This window comes from Schistocerca piceifrons, chromosome 8 (assembly GCF_021461385.2).
Source record: "Schistocerca piceifrons isolate TAMUIC-IGC-003096 chromosome 8, iqSchPice1.1, whole genome shotgun sequence".
NCBI classification, from domain to species: Eukaryota; Metazoa; Arthropoda; class Insecta; order Orthoptera; family Acrididae; genus Schistocerca; species Schistocerca piceifrons.
Window position 1 is genome coordinate 303,906,446 of NC_060145.1, and position 22,443 is coordinate 303,928,888.

Sequence of the window (22,443 nt, forward strand, 5' to 3'; positions counted from 1 at the left end):
AATCGTGATAGGCTACAGTTCGACCTTTATCAAAGTCGGAAACATGATGGTACGTATTCCTTACATGAGGCATCACAACAACGTTTCACCAGGCAACGCCGGTAAACTGCTGTTTATGTATGAGAAATCGGTTGGAAACTTTCCTCATGTCAGCACGTTTTAGGTGTCGCCACCGGCGCCCACTTTGTGTGAATGATCTGAAAAACTAATCATTTGCATATCACAGCATCTTCTTCCTGTCGGTTAAATTTCGCGTCTGTACCACGTCATCATCGTGTTGTAGCAATTTTAATGGCCAGTAGTGTAAATCGCCATATATAAAGTTCCGTGTTTTAACAATACGGCAAAATTCTCACGTCTTTGCGTGGTATCATTTGCCAAAATCTCATTTTCGTTATCTCGGTTTACGAGATATCAGATGCGTTATGAATATTTCATTCCCGCGCGCCGGCGATCGGAAGTGAACTTTCTCCAAATGCTCAATTTTTTCGAGGCTGAAGGAAGATGTTGATCCTAGATTTTAAGAAAATTTCAAAATATCATCTGCATTTCATACTCAGCAACAGAATCCCTAATATGTACCAAACACAAAATCGTAACGAGCCCTATCTCTTATTGCAGGTTTCTTGAATTTGATACCCACATGTGGAGTACGAAAATAGCTAAGACCGTTATCGAAATTATGTTCACTTCAGAATGAAGCTACAAGTATTTCCGAAATCAGTTATTTACTACGGAGCAGATTGTGTAAAAGCGTTTGAGAAAGATTGCAGGCCGTACGTCTCGATTCCTTCAGCGCAGCGCCACGCCAACCCTGGCCCGCTTTGCGTGTCGTCATAAGAGTGTTCCGTTGCCTTCTTTCTAGGTGGTGGTGGTTATACACGCTTGGTGCAGCGACATTCTTCCAGTATCATCTTTCCTATCATCTGTTTTTATTGTTCCTAAAATATGCATATGGTTTATAATTCGATTTTCCAAAATTTTGTTCATTAAATGCAATATTCTTGTTTATTTTAGAAATTTTTTACATAGTTTATTATATGTTTAAAATTTATAACTGTTATAACTTCTTCTCTGTCTTCATAAATTCCTATATTCTATTCATAAATCGCTAATTTTAAGGTTTTCGTTTCTGAATTACTTTTAATTTTATAAGTATTCAAAGCTGCAAATTAGTAATCCTTGTTATAAATAAAAAATAACAAATGAGTTTCAAATTCAATACATTTTCAATCTCGTATTGTGAAAGTAGGATCTATCTTAGTAACAAGGTGGCAGCAAATGAATAAATAAATAAATGTCAGGAGATACTCTTTATTACCATCTTATACAATTTTTGGCACAGACAAGAGATCACTGCGAAGAACTGAGAGAGTATATACTGTTATGGAATATGTTGAACTGATAATATCATGGAGTTCAAGACGACAATGCTCGGTAAAGGTTATTTCAACAGACGAAATCTTGGACTGCAGGTCGCCGTGGACGGGACTTTGCAAGAGCACAACTCATTTACTAGAGACAGTTACATCACGACGGGACTTGACAGTAGGATTCAGTGTTTCAACATTTCATCATTTTCTCATGGGTGATGAGGTATTTGGGCTGTAACAGCCTGCAGTTTAAATAAAGACATATTCAGATTAGGAAGACCTCGAGTTTCTGGACCCAACGTCAATTTCGTATCTGTTCCAGCCTATTAACGCAAAGAAAATTATAGATGTATAAGAAGTCGGTTGCGTACATAGTGCAGGAGGAACACATTCTTGAATTCTGGAACATTTCTCGTCAGTGGCCAACTGCTGCAGGAGCAAAGGACACAGAAGGTGCGTGGTTTATGATTTCCAATATTGATAAATAGTTTGTTTTCGTGAACCTATATTGTGAATTCTTTAAATATTGTCTCTAAAATTTACTTACATTTACATTAGAAAGTTTATTTGTGCGATATAAAGGTTCTAAGGTTTCTATTCCTCAATTATTTCAGAAAAACTTTAGGTTCAAAAGAAATACTGAGCTGTGGTTAATAAATAGACATAATGTTTTAGTATATAGTAAGTCAGTTTGATTGTTCATAGTGGTATCCGTCACATGGTCGCAACAAAGAATTAAGAAAATGCTGTGGAAATATTAAAAGAGTTTTCTTCCACCTTTCTCAAAGTTATGGCTGACGGACATAGGGCCCTTCCGAAATAAGCGATGCAGTTAGATTCATACACGTTGACATAACAATCCCATTAGAATCTAAGAATAGTAATAAAAATGAGTCAGGATAACCAACGATGCAGAACTATAACACACAGAGAGAGAAACGCAATTATAAAGAACATTTACATTGCTAATATACCAATTTAAACAACTAGTACGATTTTGTTTTAAGAAAGAAACCACTGCAGATGCCAGTTATACTTGACTAAGTAACTGAAGTCTTAACATGCCAGGAGTTCTCAGAAAACACTACAGGTTACAGCAGAACATAAATAAAGGTACTGTGGTCAAGTGCTGCTAAAATTACGTTCTGCTTTGGCATACAGAAACACAGTATTCGACAGTTAGCAACCGACTCAGGCTGGTATTGCAAACATTGGTAACTAACACCGCTCATACTAACGTTGAAGTAATATTGATCAGAACACAAGCAAAATATTAATAATGACAGGCTCAAAAGTTTCGGTGTCAATTTTCGTGAGAGATTCAAAGTGACGACGGCGAAAGGTTTAACATAAGCTTGTCACCGTGTAATTTTCCTATGTGATTGTCTTGAAGATGCAATACCCATCGTGTGTGAACTTAGTGAAAGTTACCAGAGTCAAAGACCATCTAGAATCCGACCCATCCCTTAAGACCCAATGTAGATACACCTAACACAATGCAAATAATAAAATTATAAACAGCCGACCAGTTGCAATGGATAAAGAATTCTTTACCTAGGTTTCAACAAATTTAAATTTGTCTTCTTCGGAAGGTGGCAATTTTACATTAGTGAGGACTAATGTACCGTCGCCGTTTTTACAAATGTCGGCGTAGATCCATTTGTCAAAATTAAAATATAGCGAGAAGAGACATCTCAGCAGTTAACAAACAATACACTGACATATACCATCGATCCTGAGCAATCCCTCATGTCAGAAGATTTCCCGATTTTCGGAATTTTCGTCACACTTACAAAAGACATTAATTGCTCCTGAAATTGCACGTTCGTTCTAAGGATAATACCATACGAAAAGGTCCGAAGAGCATCTTTGTGACACTTGATCGACACTTTCACCACACGAGTCATTACGCTAGAGAAAAGGTCCAGAAGTGGCTGAATGGTTATGAGTACAGTATACAGGAGGTGTTTTATTCTGAACCATGCGCCTGTTAACAGTTGATGATTCAAATGGCTCTGAGCACTATGGGACTGAGGTCATCAGTCCCCTAGAACTTAGAACTACTTAAACCTAACTAACCTAAGGACATCACACACATCCATGCCCGAGGCAGGATTCGAACCTGCGACTGTGGCAGCAGCGCGGTTCCGGACTGAAGCGCCTAGAACAGCTCGACCATAGCGGCCGGCTGTTAAGAGTTGACGACAGTCGTTTGCTGTTTAGGTTTGCGTGACCGTTATTCACGGTGATTCATCAACTTCCTTCTCAGTATCCTGTTTTCACGATTTTGCATTTCCTCTACATCTGTACGCGATAAAATAGTACAGAACTGATGAAGTTATTTTCAAAGGCATTGCGTCACTGGAAAATTTCTCAAGGTCAATTAAGCTGAAATGGCTCTGGTGAAGTGAAGAATAATGATACATTTTCACCTAAAGGTTTTGTTGGAACCACGTGCAACTGCCCGTCACGGAGACGAAAATTTGAAAGTGATACTGAGTAACTCACTTTGCGTATTAGTGTAGTGTGAGATAAGACTGCGAAGATGATATAGCCACTTGTAAGATTAACAGCATACGTCAATATGTTAACATGCAACTCCGGATCGTCAAACAGATCAAGATTCCACCAAACATGCGATTGCGTGTTTGGCAACAAAGCTTTTTTCAATCAACCAGTATTTGCGTCATGTGTGATACTGAACCTCATAAATGACAAATTATGCTTGACAGGTTCCATAGCGCAAAATGCTGCAGACAAGAGATTCGTATCTTGTATAACTGAGTATACAGGCTGGCGACTCACCATACTGCAGCCACCGTTTCGACAATACAGCACCTTACACTGTGGCTTATGTGCTTGCTGGGCTCTGCTGTAGCGTTGCCGGCAAAAGGCAGACTTTCGAGCAGGGGGAATTGCAGAATCATTGGCGGATCCGATGTCGACATAGGTAACTTACCCTTGGCAACTGTCGTTCTAGTATAGCGGTTCGCACCTCTGCGGAGCGTCCATCATCAGTCCCAACTGGGCGCTGACGGCCGCTCAAAGTATGGAGGGCTAAAGTGTCCCTCTGATGAGTTTCCGAGCCGGATCGTCAATTCGTGGAAGCGGTGGCACCGTCTTTCAAGCCTCATCTGGCTACATGCACGGATCTTTCAATGGCAGAACAGCGGGTTATGATATTGATGTTGTAAGGTGAGTGTCTTTGGTCGGAATTTTTGTAGCTCGCACGGTCGTAAGTTCATCAGATAAATTTATTCCACAGCTCCATCAGTCGTTACGACAGTCTGCATCAGGAGTAATCAGACTGTATACAATTTGACCACGACAATCTATTTACGAGGTGTTTCAAATAATAACTAGTGATCATAAATACGTGATTAGTTGCCAGCAAACAAAAGAGACCAAAACTTCCGACCGATTTACGTAAGTTCACACAGGTGAAAGGTACGAATGTGTTTGTGTAATAAGTGACGATCAGTCTCTTCATGCTGAATAAAATAATTTAGACCGACTTGCTGCGGTCCTTTGTATGGGACCTCTACGAATTAGTACAATCTCTTCTTTTGTTACCAGCGACATAAAATAAGTGTTTAACAGAATTCCAGGAAATTCGTCGTGAGTAAAATGCTTTCACTGATTACATGAAAAGGAGTTGTCTGACTTTCTATTAATGGTACGTAAGTGGAAATTCTTTGCAGAATACACTTTGGAAAGCATTGTCCCTTTTTTTATCGATAGGGCAGATTTTAAATATCACTTAAAAATGAAATTAATGCTGCAACGGTATATGAAGGTACAAAACCTTTGACCACGGAACCCTTATAAGTCTTCCGCTATGGGTGGTTGTCACTGGTCTTTGAGACGATTTCAAAGATTTACATTGGAGTTTGTTTCTGGTGACATTGCTGCTTGGTTTGGGGATGTGGTTTCTCTTTAACATTCGCCACGCTAACCATTGATACTTTACACTTTATTTGAAGTTGGTGAACGCAGAAAAAAGATCTCTGTAAACCGGCTAGGTGATGATACTGTAACGGTCACACAACAGATCCTATGAGAGGTTGAATCTCACGTCGACGTAGTTGTTCTGAATCTACGCCAGTAATCGTGGAGAGCGTACCTTAGTCTATGACAAACGTCATTTACCAACAGAAAGAAACGTGATTCGTTTAACTAAACGTCGACGCCTCGTTTTCAGTTCGTAAGTTTGTGGTCCTACTTAATCCGGTGTAGCAAGTCAATTTCTTTGGCATTGCAGAAAGCTCGTATGTTTACAACTCAGATCCTACTTAAATTTACTAAAATTCCAACGAAGTGTTCCCACAACTGATACTAAAGAACAACGGTGAAACTCCTAAGAAACTCTTGCATATTAGTGGAGCCGTTTGTAACCTAGAACTAAGTTACTTGTTGTCGGGTAATGATTGCCTATCGGCCGCAAATAACTTATTGTTCAAGATGTTAGCCAATGCTGTTAAAATCATACGATAGAAAGAAACTCACATGAACTCGAACCCAGGCGCGGATGATTTTAGATCTCTGAAGCTCGCGGTATACAGAAGATCCCCAACAAAGGAACATTGCTTGATCACATCTTGGAGCTGTAATACATGTAGTATATACCTGTACTAGTTGCTACTCGCTGCAAGCTCGTGCTGAATAGAACAGGTCAGAAGTGGCACTAGATACGCATGAATAATGCCCCCGCACTTTTACACCTTGCTCCACGTAATATTATGTTTCTTATGGAAGGTTTGCTCTCTGAGAATAGGACATCAGACCTTTTGAAGTGTTTTCCCACAGAAATAGACCCAGCGGAATTTCCTCTGTGCTAAAAGTGTGAGGATTCTGAGTTCATTAAAGCTCATTTATCGAAATAAGTAATTATTTCCTTGTCTCTGAACTTCTGTGGTGCACTACAGAAAGGCTAGAGGGAGAATGGGGGTGGGTAGGGAAACTTGATGTTTATGCACAATCTTCATAATGAATTGTGTATACTTCAGCGTCTCAAAATAGGGAAACGAGTGACGAGACTACTAACTTTGGACCAACTTCGTTAATTCCCAGTGCACATATTTATTAGGCAGACTGCTGTTGTTGCAGCTTCGTGATCAAACGACAGCGACTTCACTGAAATGCACATTCATATTGTTTCCCGCGTCACGAATGTGTCCATATTGAGCACCTATTATGTGAGTTGAAACATGGAGGGATGTGCTATCCACTGATGTATATCTATAGTCTGTAATTTTCTCACAGTCGTCTTCCGCAACCACAGAGATACTTATGAATAAACCTTTATTTACACAGCTCTGGCACGGATATAAACGCCGGTCAGAAACAATCTTAACAGCTTGTAAGGTTTTTACAAGAAAGGTTGTGCTTAGAAATAACTGTGAAGGAAAGATTCGAGACAACGGCTGCTTCCGTGTCAATTAGAATTGAAGTTATCCAATCAGCTCACTGCGCGCGCAAGTTCAATCCATCCCCCAGATAAAATTATTGTCATTTGTTCCGACATGGCAGATAATACCGTACGAGGCTGCACAGCCATTGGCTCGGTCTCGATCGTTACTACCGTTCTTTGCCCAATTTTTATATAGCTCTCTTGTTGGTTTGGAGACACCGTCTCTCGTGGGCAGATTGCCAAATTTCAATGATAATTAATTCGGAATTTGTGCAAAGTATCGATTTTTTCTTAACAATCATTTCTCAGCACAAACCACCCTGCAACACAATTACAAGCTTTTCAGACCTTTTCGAACAGCTCTGTGCGTCAGTTTAGATGCACGGAATGTCATGAATGAAGTCTTATGATTGCAGTACTTACTAGTCCAGAGTACAAGTAGGGAGTGTTCATTACGAGTTCAAGAGAATTTTTCAGACACAAGTACTATAACGCATTATGATCTGACAACCTTTGTGGGTGTTCTTGATTCGTATTTAATATTTCTAGTATCATATTTCAGTGCGGTGCTAGAAACTCCAGAGTGAATATCATGTTGCTTGCCGGGTGATTAAAGATGGTGGACACGTCAGCAGATAATAACGTCACGAAATAAATTAGTTTTGCGTCTCTTCCATTAATTATAGTGCTTTACTCTCCCAGACGTACCGATGTATGTTATTGACTTTGAAATCGATAGCATATAAACTAGAAGACAATAAATAAAGATGAGTGGGTAAAGAAGAAGAAATAATTACTTTTATTTTCCTCTGTGAGAATGAACTATCTCATTGGACGTAATATATTATCCCCTAAAGTATCTATAGACAAGGCAATAGCTTGCTTTATTGATGGATGAGTAGTTGCCTTATGAGGAGATTTAGGAAATCAGCAATTACTGACATTAGAGTGCAAGATGAGATTCTGGTCACAAATTCTTTTTCGTGGGTGGTGGCTTTCATGTCCACTACTGCAACAATCTCAGTGTGTCTCCTATAAATGACTGAGATGAGTGTTTGCTGAATAACTCTATAAAATGCTCTAAACTCATTTGTGATTACTTCTTTGAGTCAGATTGACACCAAATCGCTTCGGGCAATACAGTGCGAAAGTGAAACATGACTGCAAAATTAACAATGAAACTCTTAACTGTACTGGCGTATTAAGTGGGAAAGATGTGGAGACAGGAGTGAGGTGGTATAGCATTAAATGAAGATATGCAGTCGAACTGAGATCATTCTCAGGAAAGTTTAAGCTAGAGCAAGTGAGACGTTACTAGGACTAACTACTGCGATCTAAGTGGGAACAATGAAGGAAACATTGCAAACGATGGAAACGAAGTGAACTTAATATGAACTTGGTTGAGGATGTTGGGAAGCCTGCTGAAATAAAAAGATTGACGAATGCAGGGGGGTTTAACTACGGAATCTCGCCATGCTGACCTGAAGACAAACCTAATCTCTACAGCCAACACGTACTGTCATGATGACGGGGTCTATCCATGGATAACAGAAGTTTAATTATTAGTTATAATCATTTCTATAACAGGAAGTACTTCACGGATGATATAACATGGTCCTTTATAATTACTGTTCGCAGTTCAAGAATACAATCGTTCTAGTGGTTGGGGGGAATTCAGCGTTATAAATTCGGCAGAACTTTACATGTAATTCTTGAGTCATTTTCAAAGCGTTATTACTGACCTAATATCTTTATTTCCTTTTATTACCAACTAAACTCCCCACGAGGGGGCGCGCTAGCAGCAAATAAAACCACCCTTCGTCAGCTTATCCTCTTGTAGCTCTGCAGTATAATCTCACGAATGTTCGAGCTGCGCAGGCACGGCCTTCATGAAAGGGACTGCTTATTAGGTGTAGATCTCACCATTGTGTATCCACAGTAAACGCTAGAGGATAGATGAAGGAATGCGACTCATTTACCCCTCGACCAGGATCCAAAGAACTTGAATAAACTCTCAGTCAGTGTTTGTAAAGCCATATGTCAACCTAATTTCAACTGGTTCCCTTATCGTACTGTTGCAGTAAGTGGCCGTGAAAGGCTTCATGTCATAATCAGCATCTACACAGTGTTTGCTTTGTCGTTGCAAGCATAATACCACACAACGATCTTCAGCTGAGGTGTTGGTCTGTCAGAAATACGGCAAACTGTGACTACATGGTATTCGATAAACATCTGCCATGCGTACAAACAGATTACATTATTCTGTATTTTAAAACTTTTTGTCACATGGTTTGTTGAATATAGGCGTTCTTGAATGAATTTTTTATGCTGATTCGGGAAACAACTTCCGTTTCTGTCTATCACGTCAGGTATTTACACAAGATAAGAAGCAATATTTTGACGATTTGTACTTCTGAGACCACAAATATATTCAAACGCCATATCTCATAAGGTGAGTTTTTAATAAAAACACATTTAAAGAATAAAATACATTTAAGAAATGCTTTACAGAGCCCCCCTCTAATTTATTTCGTGACTATCTTGTCTAAAAACATGAAGTCAAAAGTGTTCCATTAATTTTTAAACTTTCTTTTCTTTGACTTCATTGCAGATCTTGTATATGATGACTCTCCCTCTTCAACGTCGAACAATATTCAGCCATAATAGTTGTTTTCCAGTTCCCCTGGTACCTCCTCATATCTTAATGAAAACGTTTACCCAGCACTTCACTATAATGTCCCAACTTTTCAGGAAAGTAGTCGATACGTGATTGTAGAATGAGGACTTTCAAAATCATATTGCAGCCCATCTTCTCGAAATTTTACAACATTTTTTTAGCAAATGCCTTGCATTTAGAATCTTTGTTATTCCTGAAAGTTCTCAGTAACTGATCGGAAGGCGGACCATACGCATTTTTCTCTCCTCTTCATTGTCTTATCAAAATCTTCATCCCTTATCAGTTTCTTTATCTGAGGACCAACAAAAAATGTGTCGTGCGATAAAGAAAAAATTCGTGATAGGTCTTGAAGCAGAGTGCATCCTGTGGTAGAGCCTTTAGAAACTGGTTGATGAAGTCCAATGTTGTGTGTAGTGCTGGGAGCAAGATTTCCTTTTTTTGTGTTTCTACAAGGGGTCCGTGCATGGTATTATTAGTTCCAGGCACAAAATTTCTCCACTCTGGCCAAACTCAAAATCCAATGTGTTTTCCTTGCCTGACTGTCCGATTCGTGTATAAAGCAAGGGATATTTTAGAACGCGCTTGCTGTCCTAATATTATTCCGATAATTTTGAAGTCACCACAGATTAGCCACTCGTGTCCCTCATAATGGAGACTGGTTAAGAGTATCTTCATGTTCTCATACGCCCCTTTCAGTTGAAATGAATGGACTACACAAATGTATCAAAACACGTTCCCATTATGTAGTAACCCGCCTTCTGGCTCCTCGTTGATGAGTCTAGGAAGTCCCCACTGGGCACGATCACGTTCAGTGCCATAGAAGTGCATCAACTCGTTTGCGTCACTGCAGTAAACTACAGAGGCATTCTGTGAGAATAAAGCAACTAGTTCTTTCTGTCTATGGCTGTACCATGAGTAATGTGTTTATGGTTCCAGTATATTCTTAGTTATTAACCGTGAGCCAATTAGTTCCCCAGATCCCTTAGGCAAATTCTAATCTCGTACGAGATTATGAGGTTCACTCGGAGAGAGTAATTGTGGCGTAAATTCGTATTCCTGCTGGTAAACATCACTACTCTCTTGGGTAATTTTCATCATCGTCTTCTGACATTTTCTCTAAAATAGCTGGAGGAAGAGGAGAAAGCAGATCTTCTCTATGTGCATGTGTCCCAAAGGCTGAATCAAAGTTTGGATACACAATTTGTTTCTTATTTTTGGAGCTGCAGCCCTGAACATTAACTAAACAGAAGTAACAGTCATTAAGGTGGCTTTTAGGCTAGCCCTACGCAATTGGAAATGCAAATGGCATGCATGTTTTCTTTCCACAATCCTCAAAACAATAGCGGCAAACTGTCTTTGGCACCCATCACTTGCCCTAATCACCACGTTTCATTTTAAAGTAAGTATGGTAAGCTTTTTTCACCAAGTCTGTTTTAACCATTCTTAGGCATTGTACAATTTCCACAACACAACACGAAGTATTTGGGTCGTCGACACACTTGCGCGTTACATTGCAGTAGCTGCAAAACAACAGGCGAACTGTCTTATTAATATTGTCTTATATATACAGAATAATCAAAATATAACCTGTGAGATAAACAAAATTTTCAGGGTTACACACTAACAACTAGCATCAACAAGTGCAGCAACCGGTAGGTATACAGCGCCGTGCTGACAAAATTTCCCTCCAACGATACCGATAACTTACTGGCACAGCGATATATTTTAAAGCAGATTGGGGAAAAACTGACAGTGATAGGAAAAAACCGAAAACAAATTTGGAATCAGTATAAAGAGTTGAGGTGATACCACATATTAGTTTTCAGTCGTCTGACACCGCAGACTATTGTTATGTTTCAAAAACCATAAATAAGTCCTGTGCTATGCCACAGTGATCGAAATATCGGTACTTTCTGAGGAATTTAACTGTTCGTAGACCAGCGAGTTATTCGAACCATGTATATGGAGAAAAATTTAAATTTCACGAGAATGTCATTGTTTCCGCTGGCTTTCCAGGTGTCTGGGTCTCTACTTGGCGACAACACACAGGCCGTGGTGCTGGCTTCAGACGGGTATGACACCCCTGGTGGTCTGGCAGTGACGGTGACCGGATGGGGAACCACTTACACTGACGCGCCACTTCCCCACATACTACAGAAAGCGGACATCAGTATTGTGGATCCGCCCACTTGCCAGGACATGTTCGCGAGCATAGACACTGTTACTGAGCGGCTGGTGTGTGCTGTTTGTGCCTCTGGTCAGCGTCAGCACCCAGGTGGGCATCGTCTCCTGGGCAAACCTGCAATGTGAAGACGGCCCTGGCGCCTTCGCCAATGTTGGAAACCTGCGTTCCTGGGCTCTAGCTTTGACTGGTGTATAACACACTATGTGCCTCGACGCATATATGTTTGATCTAATTACATAAGTTGTCTGTAACTATTAATTGTTCTGAAATCAATGTATTTTTCTCAAGTAAATCTGGTAAGTCGCTTTTTCTCATCAAAAATTAACTAGTGACACACCAGCCCAGAAATGAGAACATCCACCGCCATATGTGATATCTTCCTGCACTGTCCGTTCAGGAAGTTCGAAGGCTGGTTTTATTCATGACGTGCAAGCAACGTCAGAAAAGTATGAATGGTGGTAGCTTTATCTAACGAGTGTAAACAACACATATGTACTCTACCAGTCAGTTGTGAGCAGACTGTATCAAACAGTGGACTTGTGTTGTAGTATCAACGTTATTGTGCCACAAATCGCAACGGAGAAATATTTCTAAATCAAAGGATCCAGCCATTCTCTAGAATGTTATGAAGAAAATGAACGTGTCTTCAAAATTTGTACCGCATATCTTTCCTCACGAACAAAAGATCGACGCTGACACGCCTGCTGCGACTTGATTGAAATGCAAAACACAGACAGTTCTTTCCTAGAAACACTCACCCCGGATGGCGAAACTTGGTGTTATCACTGTAATCCAATCACAAAACGACATAGTGCAGAAATTCACATGAAGGGTGAACATTTTGACGAGACAGTCGCCGTTCAAAGAAACGTGGTGCACAAGCTGAACAGCATCCCAAAATCCCAAAGAAATACTTTCCTGACAGTTTCACGTACTTGTATGAACGCTTTGTGCGTTGCACTCAAGTGGGACGGGGGGCAGGGGAGGGGAGGAAGAAGTGCAGGGAGATTATGAGGAACACCTGAAGCCTTAAAACAACATTTCTGTTTTTTTTTTTTTTTTGTTAATCTAGTCTTGAAACTTTTTAACTAACGGCGTACATTGATCGTTAGATGAGTATGACTGTGTGAGAAAAGTTAATAATTATGCGTGTGTCCATAGTTGTTCACAGTGCACACATACCGACACTGAAATAGTTCAAAGGAGATACACGTATTCAAGTGTTGCAATGGAGTCTACAACACGAACATATATGACTCCCAAAAATGAAAAGTTGTTACCCTTTTCCATTACTGTACTTTTTCATTATCAAAAATGTGAAGTTGAAAACCACCACTAATATACAGACAGAGCAGACAACTAACAACATTAGCATATGGTCGTAAGATATCGAAAGTGAATATGTTCCTTGGGTCACTTTTCACGATTTACCACAATCGTGTGAAATGGGTCAGTTTACAGAATATTAACTTAATTGGTATTTAAATACCGCTGAAGGCTGGCCTTTTACAGATCAGTTATCATAACAGGAAACAGTATTTTGTTTAATTACCCAAGTATACGACACTTTTGCGCTAAAAAACGTTCAGGTTTGTGAAACAAAAAGCTGTTCTATGAAACAGATGCAAAGCGAAAAGCGAACTATACGTTCAGTAACAGTCATAATCTACTTTCAGGAGTTCGGTACAGGTATAACTCCGAAGCAGAGATGAATGTCATCTAACAGGCTACAGCTAGGATCCACGCAGAGGCTACAGGGAGCTTGCAGAACAAAATTAAAACTGTACTATGGAGTGTCACAGCAGATGGTGTCTTTGTAATATTCTTGACCCCTATTACGGGTACAGTAACTATTAGTCATCAGAAATGTCCAATAACCAAATCACGGAATATGTGGGAACTTAAGATGCTAGCACGCAGAACATTTATAAGCTCCTTATTGTTACGTGGTAAGTGGATGCAAGCGGTGGGTAAATATGAGTGTGATACTTATCTTCAAAACATGTTACAATATTATTTGCAAAACTTCGATTAAAAGGAAACAAAATTCAAACCTTCATTCAGTTTAAAAAATAGATAGTTTTAAATCAGTGAAATAGATAATAATAGTAGATTAGCCAGTAGTTAACGTGAGCAGAGGTGAAAACAGAGGGAGCCAATTACCGGCTGTAGTGCGCTCGATCAAACACTTCCCATCGAAAACGCTGCAGGAGCAATTTCATTGCCCCTGCAGACTGCGACCGAGAATTATCACAAAGTAGGAACCGTATCACAGTTCTGTAATGTGGGCTGCATAACACCAGGCGAAATCTCTCACCAAGACCTCATACTTGGCGGGAGACACTATTTTCTATGCATCTTTATGTGCTCACCATGCGCTCAGAACTGAAAAGAGAGAAGTGATGTAACCGACAGACATACTAGAGACTCTGTCGAACATATATTTGCAAAGCTTTATATGATTTCCACAGTGGTTTCCAGTTCATGACCGATCGGAACTTACTTTCCGAATATCCCTCGTAGCTGCAGACGTAGATGTAGATATTGTGACATGTTTCTTACTTGCCATCTTCCGGCGAAGTGTCTGGGTCCCACCGGATGCTGCATGGAAAGCGGAAAATTATCTTTAAAATTTTTATTATGAAGACAGTTTTCTACTCTGCATTCACAGTTGTGGGCTCGCTCCCTCCATTAAAGATCTCTTAGGCCTAACACCACGTGTGGGTGTGGCCGCGGCACGTCAGCCAGATGCAAGGCAGCTTTAAGAGAGACATTCAGAGCACGCGGCGAACGTCCACGTCGGTCACACGTACAAGTCGACTATAGCGGACTATACAGCAGTATCTACAACGGGCGAACGTTCAACTTCGGAAACACGACAGTGCTATGCCATACCAAGGGTTTCTGGGATTCTGTTGACTAGAAAGCGAAAGAAAGAAGAGTGATCGAAAGTACAGTGGACAGAGACAGTGGCTTTCATCTCAGCTCCACTTGGGACGACTAAAATTAAGAATTCGCCAGTTGTGTTACCTGGTTAAATGGTCCAAACAGGACAGACTGGTGGCTCTGGGACTCGAAGCGAGACCATTCCCCCCCCCACGTTAGCTAGACTCTGACCACTAATAATTCCCACTTCCGAGCGCTCATGACTGGCTCACCTGGTGGGAGATGCGATCCGCTACGAACGGATAAAAATCGACTGGCGCCCCCAGAAGAATTCCACAGATTGATGTCAGCATCCATCAAATGCGGTAAGAGAATGAAACTTCCGATGTGTTGCTGTAAATAATGTGTATCCTGTATCCATTCTTGTTTTCCTTTTGATCAACTGGAAAGCAAACTACACTAATTTTGTCACTCTCTTTCATAGTTCACTGCCACAAAGTACTGTATCAGAAGTTGGATCTCCACATTCAGCATCTCACTCTCCTTGTGTTTAACTACGAACGTCATTGAGCGATTATGAGCTTCTCGTTTACTTTGAGCCATGTAGAAAATAGTCGATTCCTATACAGGTATCGTAATTCTAGTTTCTGAAAAATCAGCATCGTCACCGACGTCAAGCATTAGTCCCTTTGGCCAATTTCTCTTCACAGCTATTCGTCTGATCTCTTTAAGGGGTTGTAAGTAGGCTGTTTAGGTTTTTATATTGGTAACGCCACGTAGCGCTCTGATGAAAATCACTGGTTGCGCTGTGTGCAGTCAGTGGCTGGTTGGCATTGTTGTAATACTCGCCATTGTAGTGTTGGGCAGCGGCAGCTGGATGTGAACAGCGCGTAGCGTTGGGCTGTTGGAGGTGAGCCGCCAGCAGTCGTGGATGTGGGGAAAGAAATGGCGGAGTTTTGAAATTTGTAAGACGGGATGTCATGAACTGCTATACATATTATGACTTTTGATGATATTAAGGTAAATACAATGTTTGTTCTCTATTAAAATCTTTCATTTGCTAACTATCCCTGTCAGTAGTTAGTGCCTTCAGTAGTTTGAATCTTTTATTTAGCTGGCAGTAGTGGCGCTCGCTGTATTGCAGTAGTTCGAGTAACCAAGATTTTTGTGAGGTAAGCGATTTGTGAAACGTATAGGTTAATGTTAGTGAGGGCCATTTTTTTGTAGGGATTTTTGAAAGTCAGATTGCGTTGCGCTAAAAATATTGTGTGTCAGTTTAAGCAGTCATGTATAAATTTTTCTAAGGGGACGTTTCATATGTCGACCCTTAGCCGAGGATACTTCACTGAAATCTTCTGATTTTTTTCTTGTAGTTTGTGTAATTAGTGTAGCTTTTGTTTATTGCTAGCGCATAATTATAGAGAGAATTTCCTTTGTAGTTGTAGTTTTTCATTGTTGTACAGTGAAACAGTTGTGGCATGCATATAAATTTACAGCAAGTATTTCGCAGCTGCGCTTGCAATTAACGAGATATTATTTTCAGTGCTACGTTAATGTGTTCTATTATTTTTGCTCTTCAAATTGTGCTTTTCTGTGTTATCGTGTGAAATATTGTGACAATAATGGCGTGTGAAAAACGTAATACTAGGCTCCAAAGTAAACTGAGAAACGACAGTGAAGACGAAAGCAGTGTGTTAGCGCCACCGAGTAATGAATTAACTAATGTTCAAAGTAGTAATTTGGTAATTGTACATAGGGAAATGGAGCGGGCTGCAAACAATGGTGTAGACAGTGGAAAAATTAGTGAACAGGGAAGCATTATCGATCGATCGGTCGGCAACAGCTTGCCTCAGGAATCCGAAATGACAGGAAACAATCTTGCCAATACTGTAGATTCAGGTTTTGCGTCCTCACCGTTTTCTCAAATAAGTCAAGACACATTTTCTGCTTTTCAAACTGCGAATATTGCCGGTTCAAATGCATTGCCGAATAGCACTGAGGAACATGTTTCAGACACCAGTGCATTGTTATTTCAATTAATGCAACAAATGGGACAAAAGCTTCAAAAGTTAGACACAATGGAACAAAATCAGAGACAAACACAGCAAAATCTTCAAAAGTTAGACACAATGGAACAAAATCTTCAAAAGTTAGACACAATGGAACAAAATCAGAGACAAACACAGCAACAGTTAGACACAATGGAACAAAATCAGAGACAAACACAGCAAAAGCTTCAAAAGTTAGACACCACACTTGAACAAACACATGAAGATTTAACTGCTGAGTTACATAACATTGAATCGAAATGTCAAAAAGTCTGTAATGACGTAAAAACACAGATTTGTTAGCATTTTCAACCTATTTTTTTGCGGTATGAAAATGCATTACAGAATCACGAAGCAGCCATAAAAGAACTGCAAACTATTGTTCATCAAAATCATGAGACCTTGCAAGCTAAAATTGACTCAGTTGCATCTACCGATTCGGTTACGCAAGTTGCAAAAACTGAAGAAAACTTAAAGGACACAGTAGATACTCTGAAAATTGGTTCAGAAAGACACATGGAGGAAATTAGTTCATTATCAGAGAAAGTAGTTGAACTTTCGGATCAATAAATAATTTATCTACGAAGGTAGATGATAATCTGAATGACACAAAACCGGTAGTCTTTAATGACACAGAAGAGTGCGAACAAATTAGGAAATTCAAACAAGATCTGATTCAAATTAATACGCAACACCAAAGAGAAATCCGGGAAGTACAAGATCAGCTGACACAGGTAATACAAGAATTACGTATTTCAGAGGACACTCGCGCTCCAATACGGGAAGAGGGACATAGAAATACGGAACAACCACAAAATAATAACACAGGGCACTTCGGAAATTATGAAATAAATTGGCAAGGTACACCGAATTTTGAGATGGAACCGCCGAAACGACGTAACAATGACCGACATGCGACTCGCCGACATGATGATTTTGACTATAAGCTGTTCATTACTACACGTAAATTCAAAACATTACGAATTATGGCAACGACATTCATCCACAAGCGTGGCTTCATCAATTCTCTCATTGTTTTCCACCCAACTGGTCATTAGAACACAGATTAGAATTTATGTGTGGCTACTTAGAGAATGAACCAGCTGTAAGAATGCGATCAGTCATTCACGATTGCCAGAGTGAAGGAGAATTTTACCATGCCTTCCTCTCAGCATATTGGTCTCAAGCCACACAAGACCGAGTAAAACATGGCATCATAATGATGAAACATTTCGAACAATCAGAATTTTCCAGTCTTGTGAAATATTTTGAAGACATGTTGCACAAGAATCAGTACCTGTCAAACCCATACAGCCCCTCAGAACTCATCCACATTTGCGTAATCAAATTACCTGAACATTTACGGCATATTATTTTGGCAGGACGTTGCAAAGACGACATTGAAACTTTCCAGGGACTCTTACAAGAATTAGAAATTGACATTGACAATCGCGGAATGCGAAAACAGGAACACAACAATTACAGGTCACATCCGTCGCAATTCCGCGATGAAAGAAATAACAACTAGACACGACAAGGGTATTCTCACAACACAAATAGTGACCAAAACAGACACCACCCGTATGACAACCGTTGGCAGAGTAGTAATAATTACAGGGAAAGATCACCTCTCCACGGTAATGACTATCACAGAGACAATCAGAGGAACAGACAATATGGGAACCAAAATAAATATTATCAGGGGAGACAGAATAACTTTAGACGCAATGGTCCAGTGCACAGTTACGATTCAGAGAGAAATTCTCCACCACGTGACCGACAAGAAAGAAACTATGGAATCTACCGACATGACGACAGACGATATGATCGTAAAGACAGACCTGAATTGCATCAGGACTGGCGGGATTCAAACAGAGCAGGGCCCTCTCGACAAGGTGAATTTGTAAAAGTTAGGTCTCCAAATCCCAATAACGACGCGCGCCAACAAAGAGACAATAGGCAATGACTCATACCGCTGGCAGCCACAAAACGTACGTATGAAACTGACGACGCAGTTGCCGTAGCTAGTAATTACGTAAAAATGGAAGACATTAGGGACATCTTACTCCAGGAACACGACGTAAAACATAACAACATTGCATATCCTGTGATTCACATTACAGTAAATGACGTAAAATTTACTGCAGTACTTGACTCTGGCAGTCCCATTTCAGTAATTAGTGAAACAGCCTTTAGCAAATGCAACAAATCGAACGATTGTCCCACACTTCCGTTACGTAAGATTAAATTACAAGGTGCAATCTTTGGAAAAAGTGTAGATGTGCGCCAACAAACCAACTTAGAATTCTTTTGTCAAAGCCACAGCTTCTCTATGAACTTTCTCATTGTTCCATTATTGTCGACGGAAATTATATTGGGAGTAGACTTTTTTAATGAATACGAAGCAATCTTAAACTTTCACGATGCTGAAATAAGTTTAGAGAAAGATGGTAAGTCAATAGCTTTGAAGTTTGAAGATTGGCTCTCAAACCATGACGAGGAAATTAATCGGCTTTACCTTCTGTTATACAACAGTTCGGAATTTTCTACGGAACTAGACACTAACAATCACTCTGCAAGTACTGACAGGGATGATATCGACGATATATTTGATACTAATGAGTTAATTCAGAATAAAACTCGAACAATTGAGAATTGTAATGACACTGATAGGCAAGACCTTTTTGAGATTTTACAAGCACATTCCACAGTTTTTACTCACAAAACAGGAACAATCAAGGGATTTGAATACCGATTTCGTGTTCGTGAGCATACTAAATTTTGTGTTAGGACCATACGTAATTCCGGCGCATTATAGGGACCGTGTTAGAAACGAAATACAATCTATGCATAACGAGGGCATTATTGAGCCTGCAGTAAGCTCATACAACAATCCATTACATGTTGTTGAGAAGAAAAATGGATCGATCAGGCTTGTCTTAGATTCGAGACAAATCATTCCTGAAACAGACAGGCCGCAGACGATGGAAGAACTTCTTCAAATTTTTAATGGTGTAAAAGTGTTGTCTTCCATTGATCTCAGATCCAGCTTTTATCAGATCGAGCTTCATCCAGAATGTAGAAAATACACATCTTTTCTTTGTTTCGGCGTTTGTTATCAATTTCGGAAACTTCCTTTTGGTTTGAATACTTCTTCGGCAGCCTTCATTCGCGGGCTAAATTCCATATTACCTGATTTCTTAAAACGTCACATCACCTTATATGTGGATGATATTCTAATAGCAGAAGCCTCATGGGAACAACATAATCGCATCCTCAACAGTTTGTTACGTATTTTTGCAGAATCTGGAATTACAGTTAACTTGGAAAAATCTGAATTCGGTAGGTCAAAGATAAGGTTTTTGGGACATATTATTTCTTCTGAAGGCATTCAGCCGGATCCTGAAAAGTTAGAAGCAATCAGGGCCATTCCAGTTCCATCCACAAAAAGACAAGTCCGCAGTTTTCTACGTCTCGTCAATTTTTACCGTCTTTTTCTGAATATGCAAATTCTAGTTACACCAAAACATTGTTCTCTCACTGGAAAGAATACTATTTGGAACTGGGACGAACAAGCACAGTTGAAATTCAATTCTTTGAAAGAATCGCTACTTAACGCGCCAATACTAGCTCATCCAGATCTCTCAAGACTTTTGCCTTAGCACGGATTCTTCTAAAGTCGGTCTTGGTACCCATTTATTTCAAGAAGCCATAGAAAATGACATTACTGTTCAGAAAACCATTGCTTTTGCTAGCCGAGTGCTAACAAAATCTGAAAAAAATTATTCCGTTACTGAATTAGAAGCTTTAGCTATCGTTTGGGCATTTAACAAATTCCGTTTCCTTCTTTCTGGTAAGCACGTAAAAGTATACAGTGATCATCGTGCATTACAATTTCTTATGTCTTCAAAATTAAATCATGACAGGTTAAAACGTTGGGTATTGTTTCTGCAAGAATTCCGCTTCACAATAGTCTACATTCTCGGCAAGGAGAACATTGTTGCGGACGCACTATCACGCGCACCGGCTGGGTTTGAGAAAAGTAACACAGAAGGCAACCTCGAGAAAAATTTCAGTATTCTTTACATTCAGAAAGTCGCCTTTGTAAACTTCATCACCACATCTTTAAAGGACATTGCTCATGAACAAGATAAAGATCCGATTTGGAAAGACATCAAAAGTAAATGGCATGAAAAGACACACACTCAGATTCGGCATTATTATCTGGTTAGAAATAACATACTCTTCAAACGCTGCACTGTTGATGACAAGCTATGGGTACTTTGCATTCCAGACGATTTTGTTAATAAGCTCATTTGGTACATTCATTTCAGCTACGCACATTTTGGTCCACGAAAATGTTATCATATTTTTCGAACGACTTGTTATTTTAACTACATGGAAAAGAGAATTCGAAGAGTCCTGTCTATTTGTAAACTTTGTCAAAAGGCGAAACCATCTACTATCTCACATCGTGCTCCGTTGTTTCCTATCATTCCTTCTAAATTAAAAGAATTTGCTGCTGTTGAACTCTTGGGAACATCGAATGGATTTTCGTACGTTCTAGTCGCTGTTGAACTTACTTCAAAATTTGTTTCTTTCACTCCGTTACGTAAAGCCACTGGACGGTCTGTATCCAAAGCCTTTGTTAAAAATTTCTTACGTGAAGTTGGACACGTTAGTAAAGTCATTTCAGATAATGGACCGCAATTCAGATCTGCTGTTTGGTCACGCATGCTTCGGAATCATAAAATCAAACCCGTTTTTATTTCATTGTACTCACCACATTGTAACCCATCTGAACGGATTATGAAAGAAATCAATAAGCTTTGCAGACTTTATTGTCACAGAAAGCATCAGAATTGGGACAGATATTTACACTTATTTCAAAACGTGCTGAATGAAATGCCTCACGACTCCACTGCTTTACCACCTACTCTTGTACTAAAGAATGAAGAACCACCGAACAGAATCAGAGAGCTTGTATCTTTTCCGAAACCACGTAAACTTCGACACAAAGACATAGTTGATTTAGCTATTAAAAATATAAAATCTGCAGCAGACAAAAGGAGAAAACTACACGACAAAACAAATGCAAAGAAATTATATATTGGTCAGAAGGTTCTCATTAAAGCTCATTCATTGTCACATAAGAAGAAACAGTTGAGTCACAAATTCTCTCTAGTTTACAATGGACCTTACAGAATCCGACGTATACCACATGATAATTGCGTTGATGTTGAAACTCGCGTACTAGGAAGAGTAAAGGTTTACACCACATTTCACATGTAAAACCGTTTATTGAAATATAATCTGCTTTTTAACTTTGTCTTTGCCATAAAACTTTCCACTTCACATTTCTAGTATGCTTTGTCAGACTTAAGAAATTGTTAACATGCAACAGTGTTTGAAGCTAAATATCCAGTCAAGAACCAAGAGAACTTATTTAAATAGAAATTACGAATGCATTGTTATAGTGAACGGACGACGCAGTGTTGTTGTTTGTACATTCTTGCTTCTTAGTTGCATGATCGCGTAACGACTATGAAGCTCACATACTTGGAACATATACCGGCACTGCTAATGAGATTTTAATGCAACATTTTGGTTTCCTTGAAGATACATTCTTGATTTAAAGCACTTTCTGTGAGATACCAGATGACACAGTGGTTAGTTTATGTGACAACTACATGATTATATCACGACGCTACTAATGAGCGACAATTTATAATGTTGCTTTTGCAGTGTATCTGTTTTATATCTGCACAGTTTTTCTGAATTATTCTGGAAAGTAAAACTTGTTTTAGTAGTAACTTTTGTGGTATAGCTACAATGAGACAGCCTTTTTCATAGCACAACAATAC

At 39.6% G+C, this 22,443-nt stretch overlaps 1 protein-coding gene across 1 annotated transcript in view; it reads left to right on the plus strand.

Annotated features, from left to right (window-relative positions):
- The window catches only part of LOC124712295 (trypsin delta-like), a 66,035-nt gene that overhangs the window by 13,970 nt on the left and 29,622 nt on the right, over positions 1-22,443 (plus strand). The window contains exon 2 of the mRNA XM_047242588.1: positions 11,477-11,766. Coding sequence (XP_047098544.1) covers positions 11,477-11,766 — 290 coding nt within the window. The remainder of the gene's footprint in view (positions 1-11,476; positions 11,767-22,443) is intronic.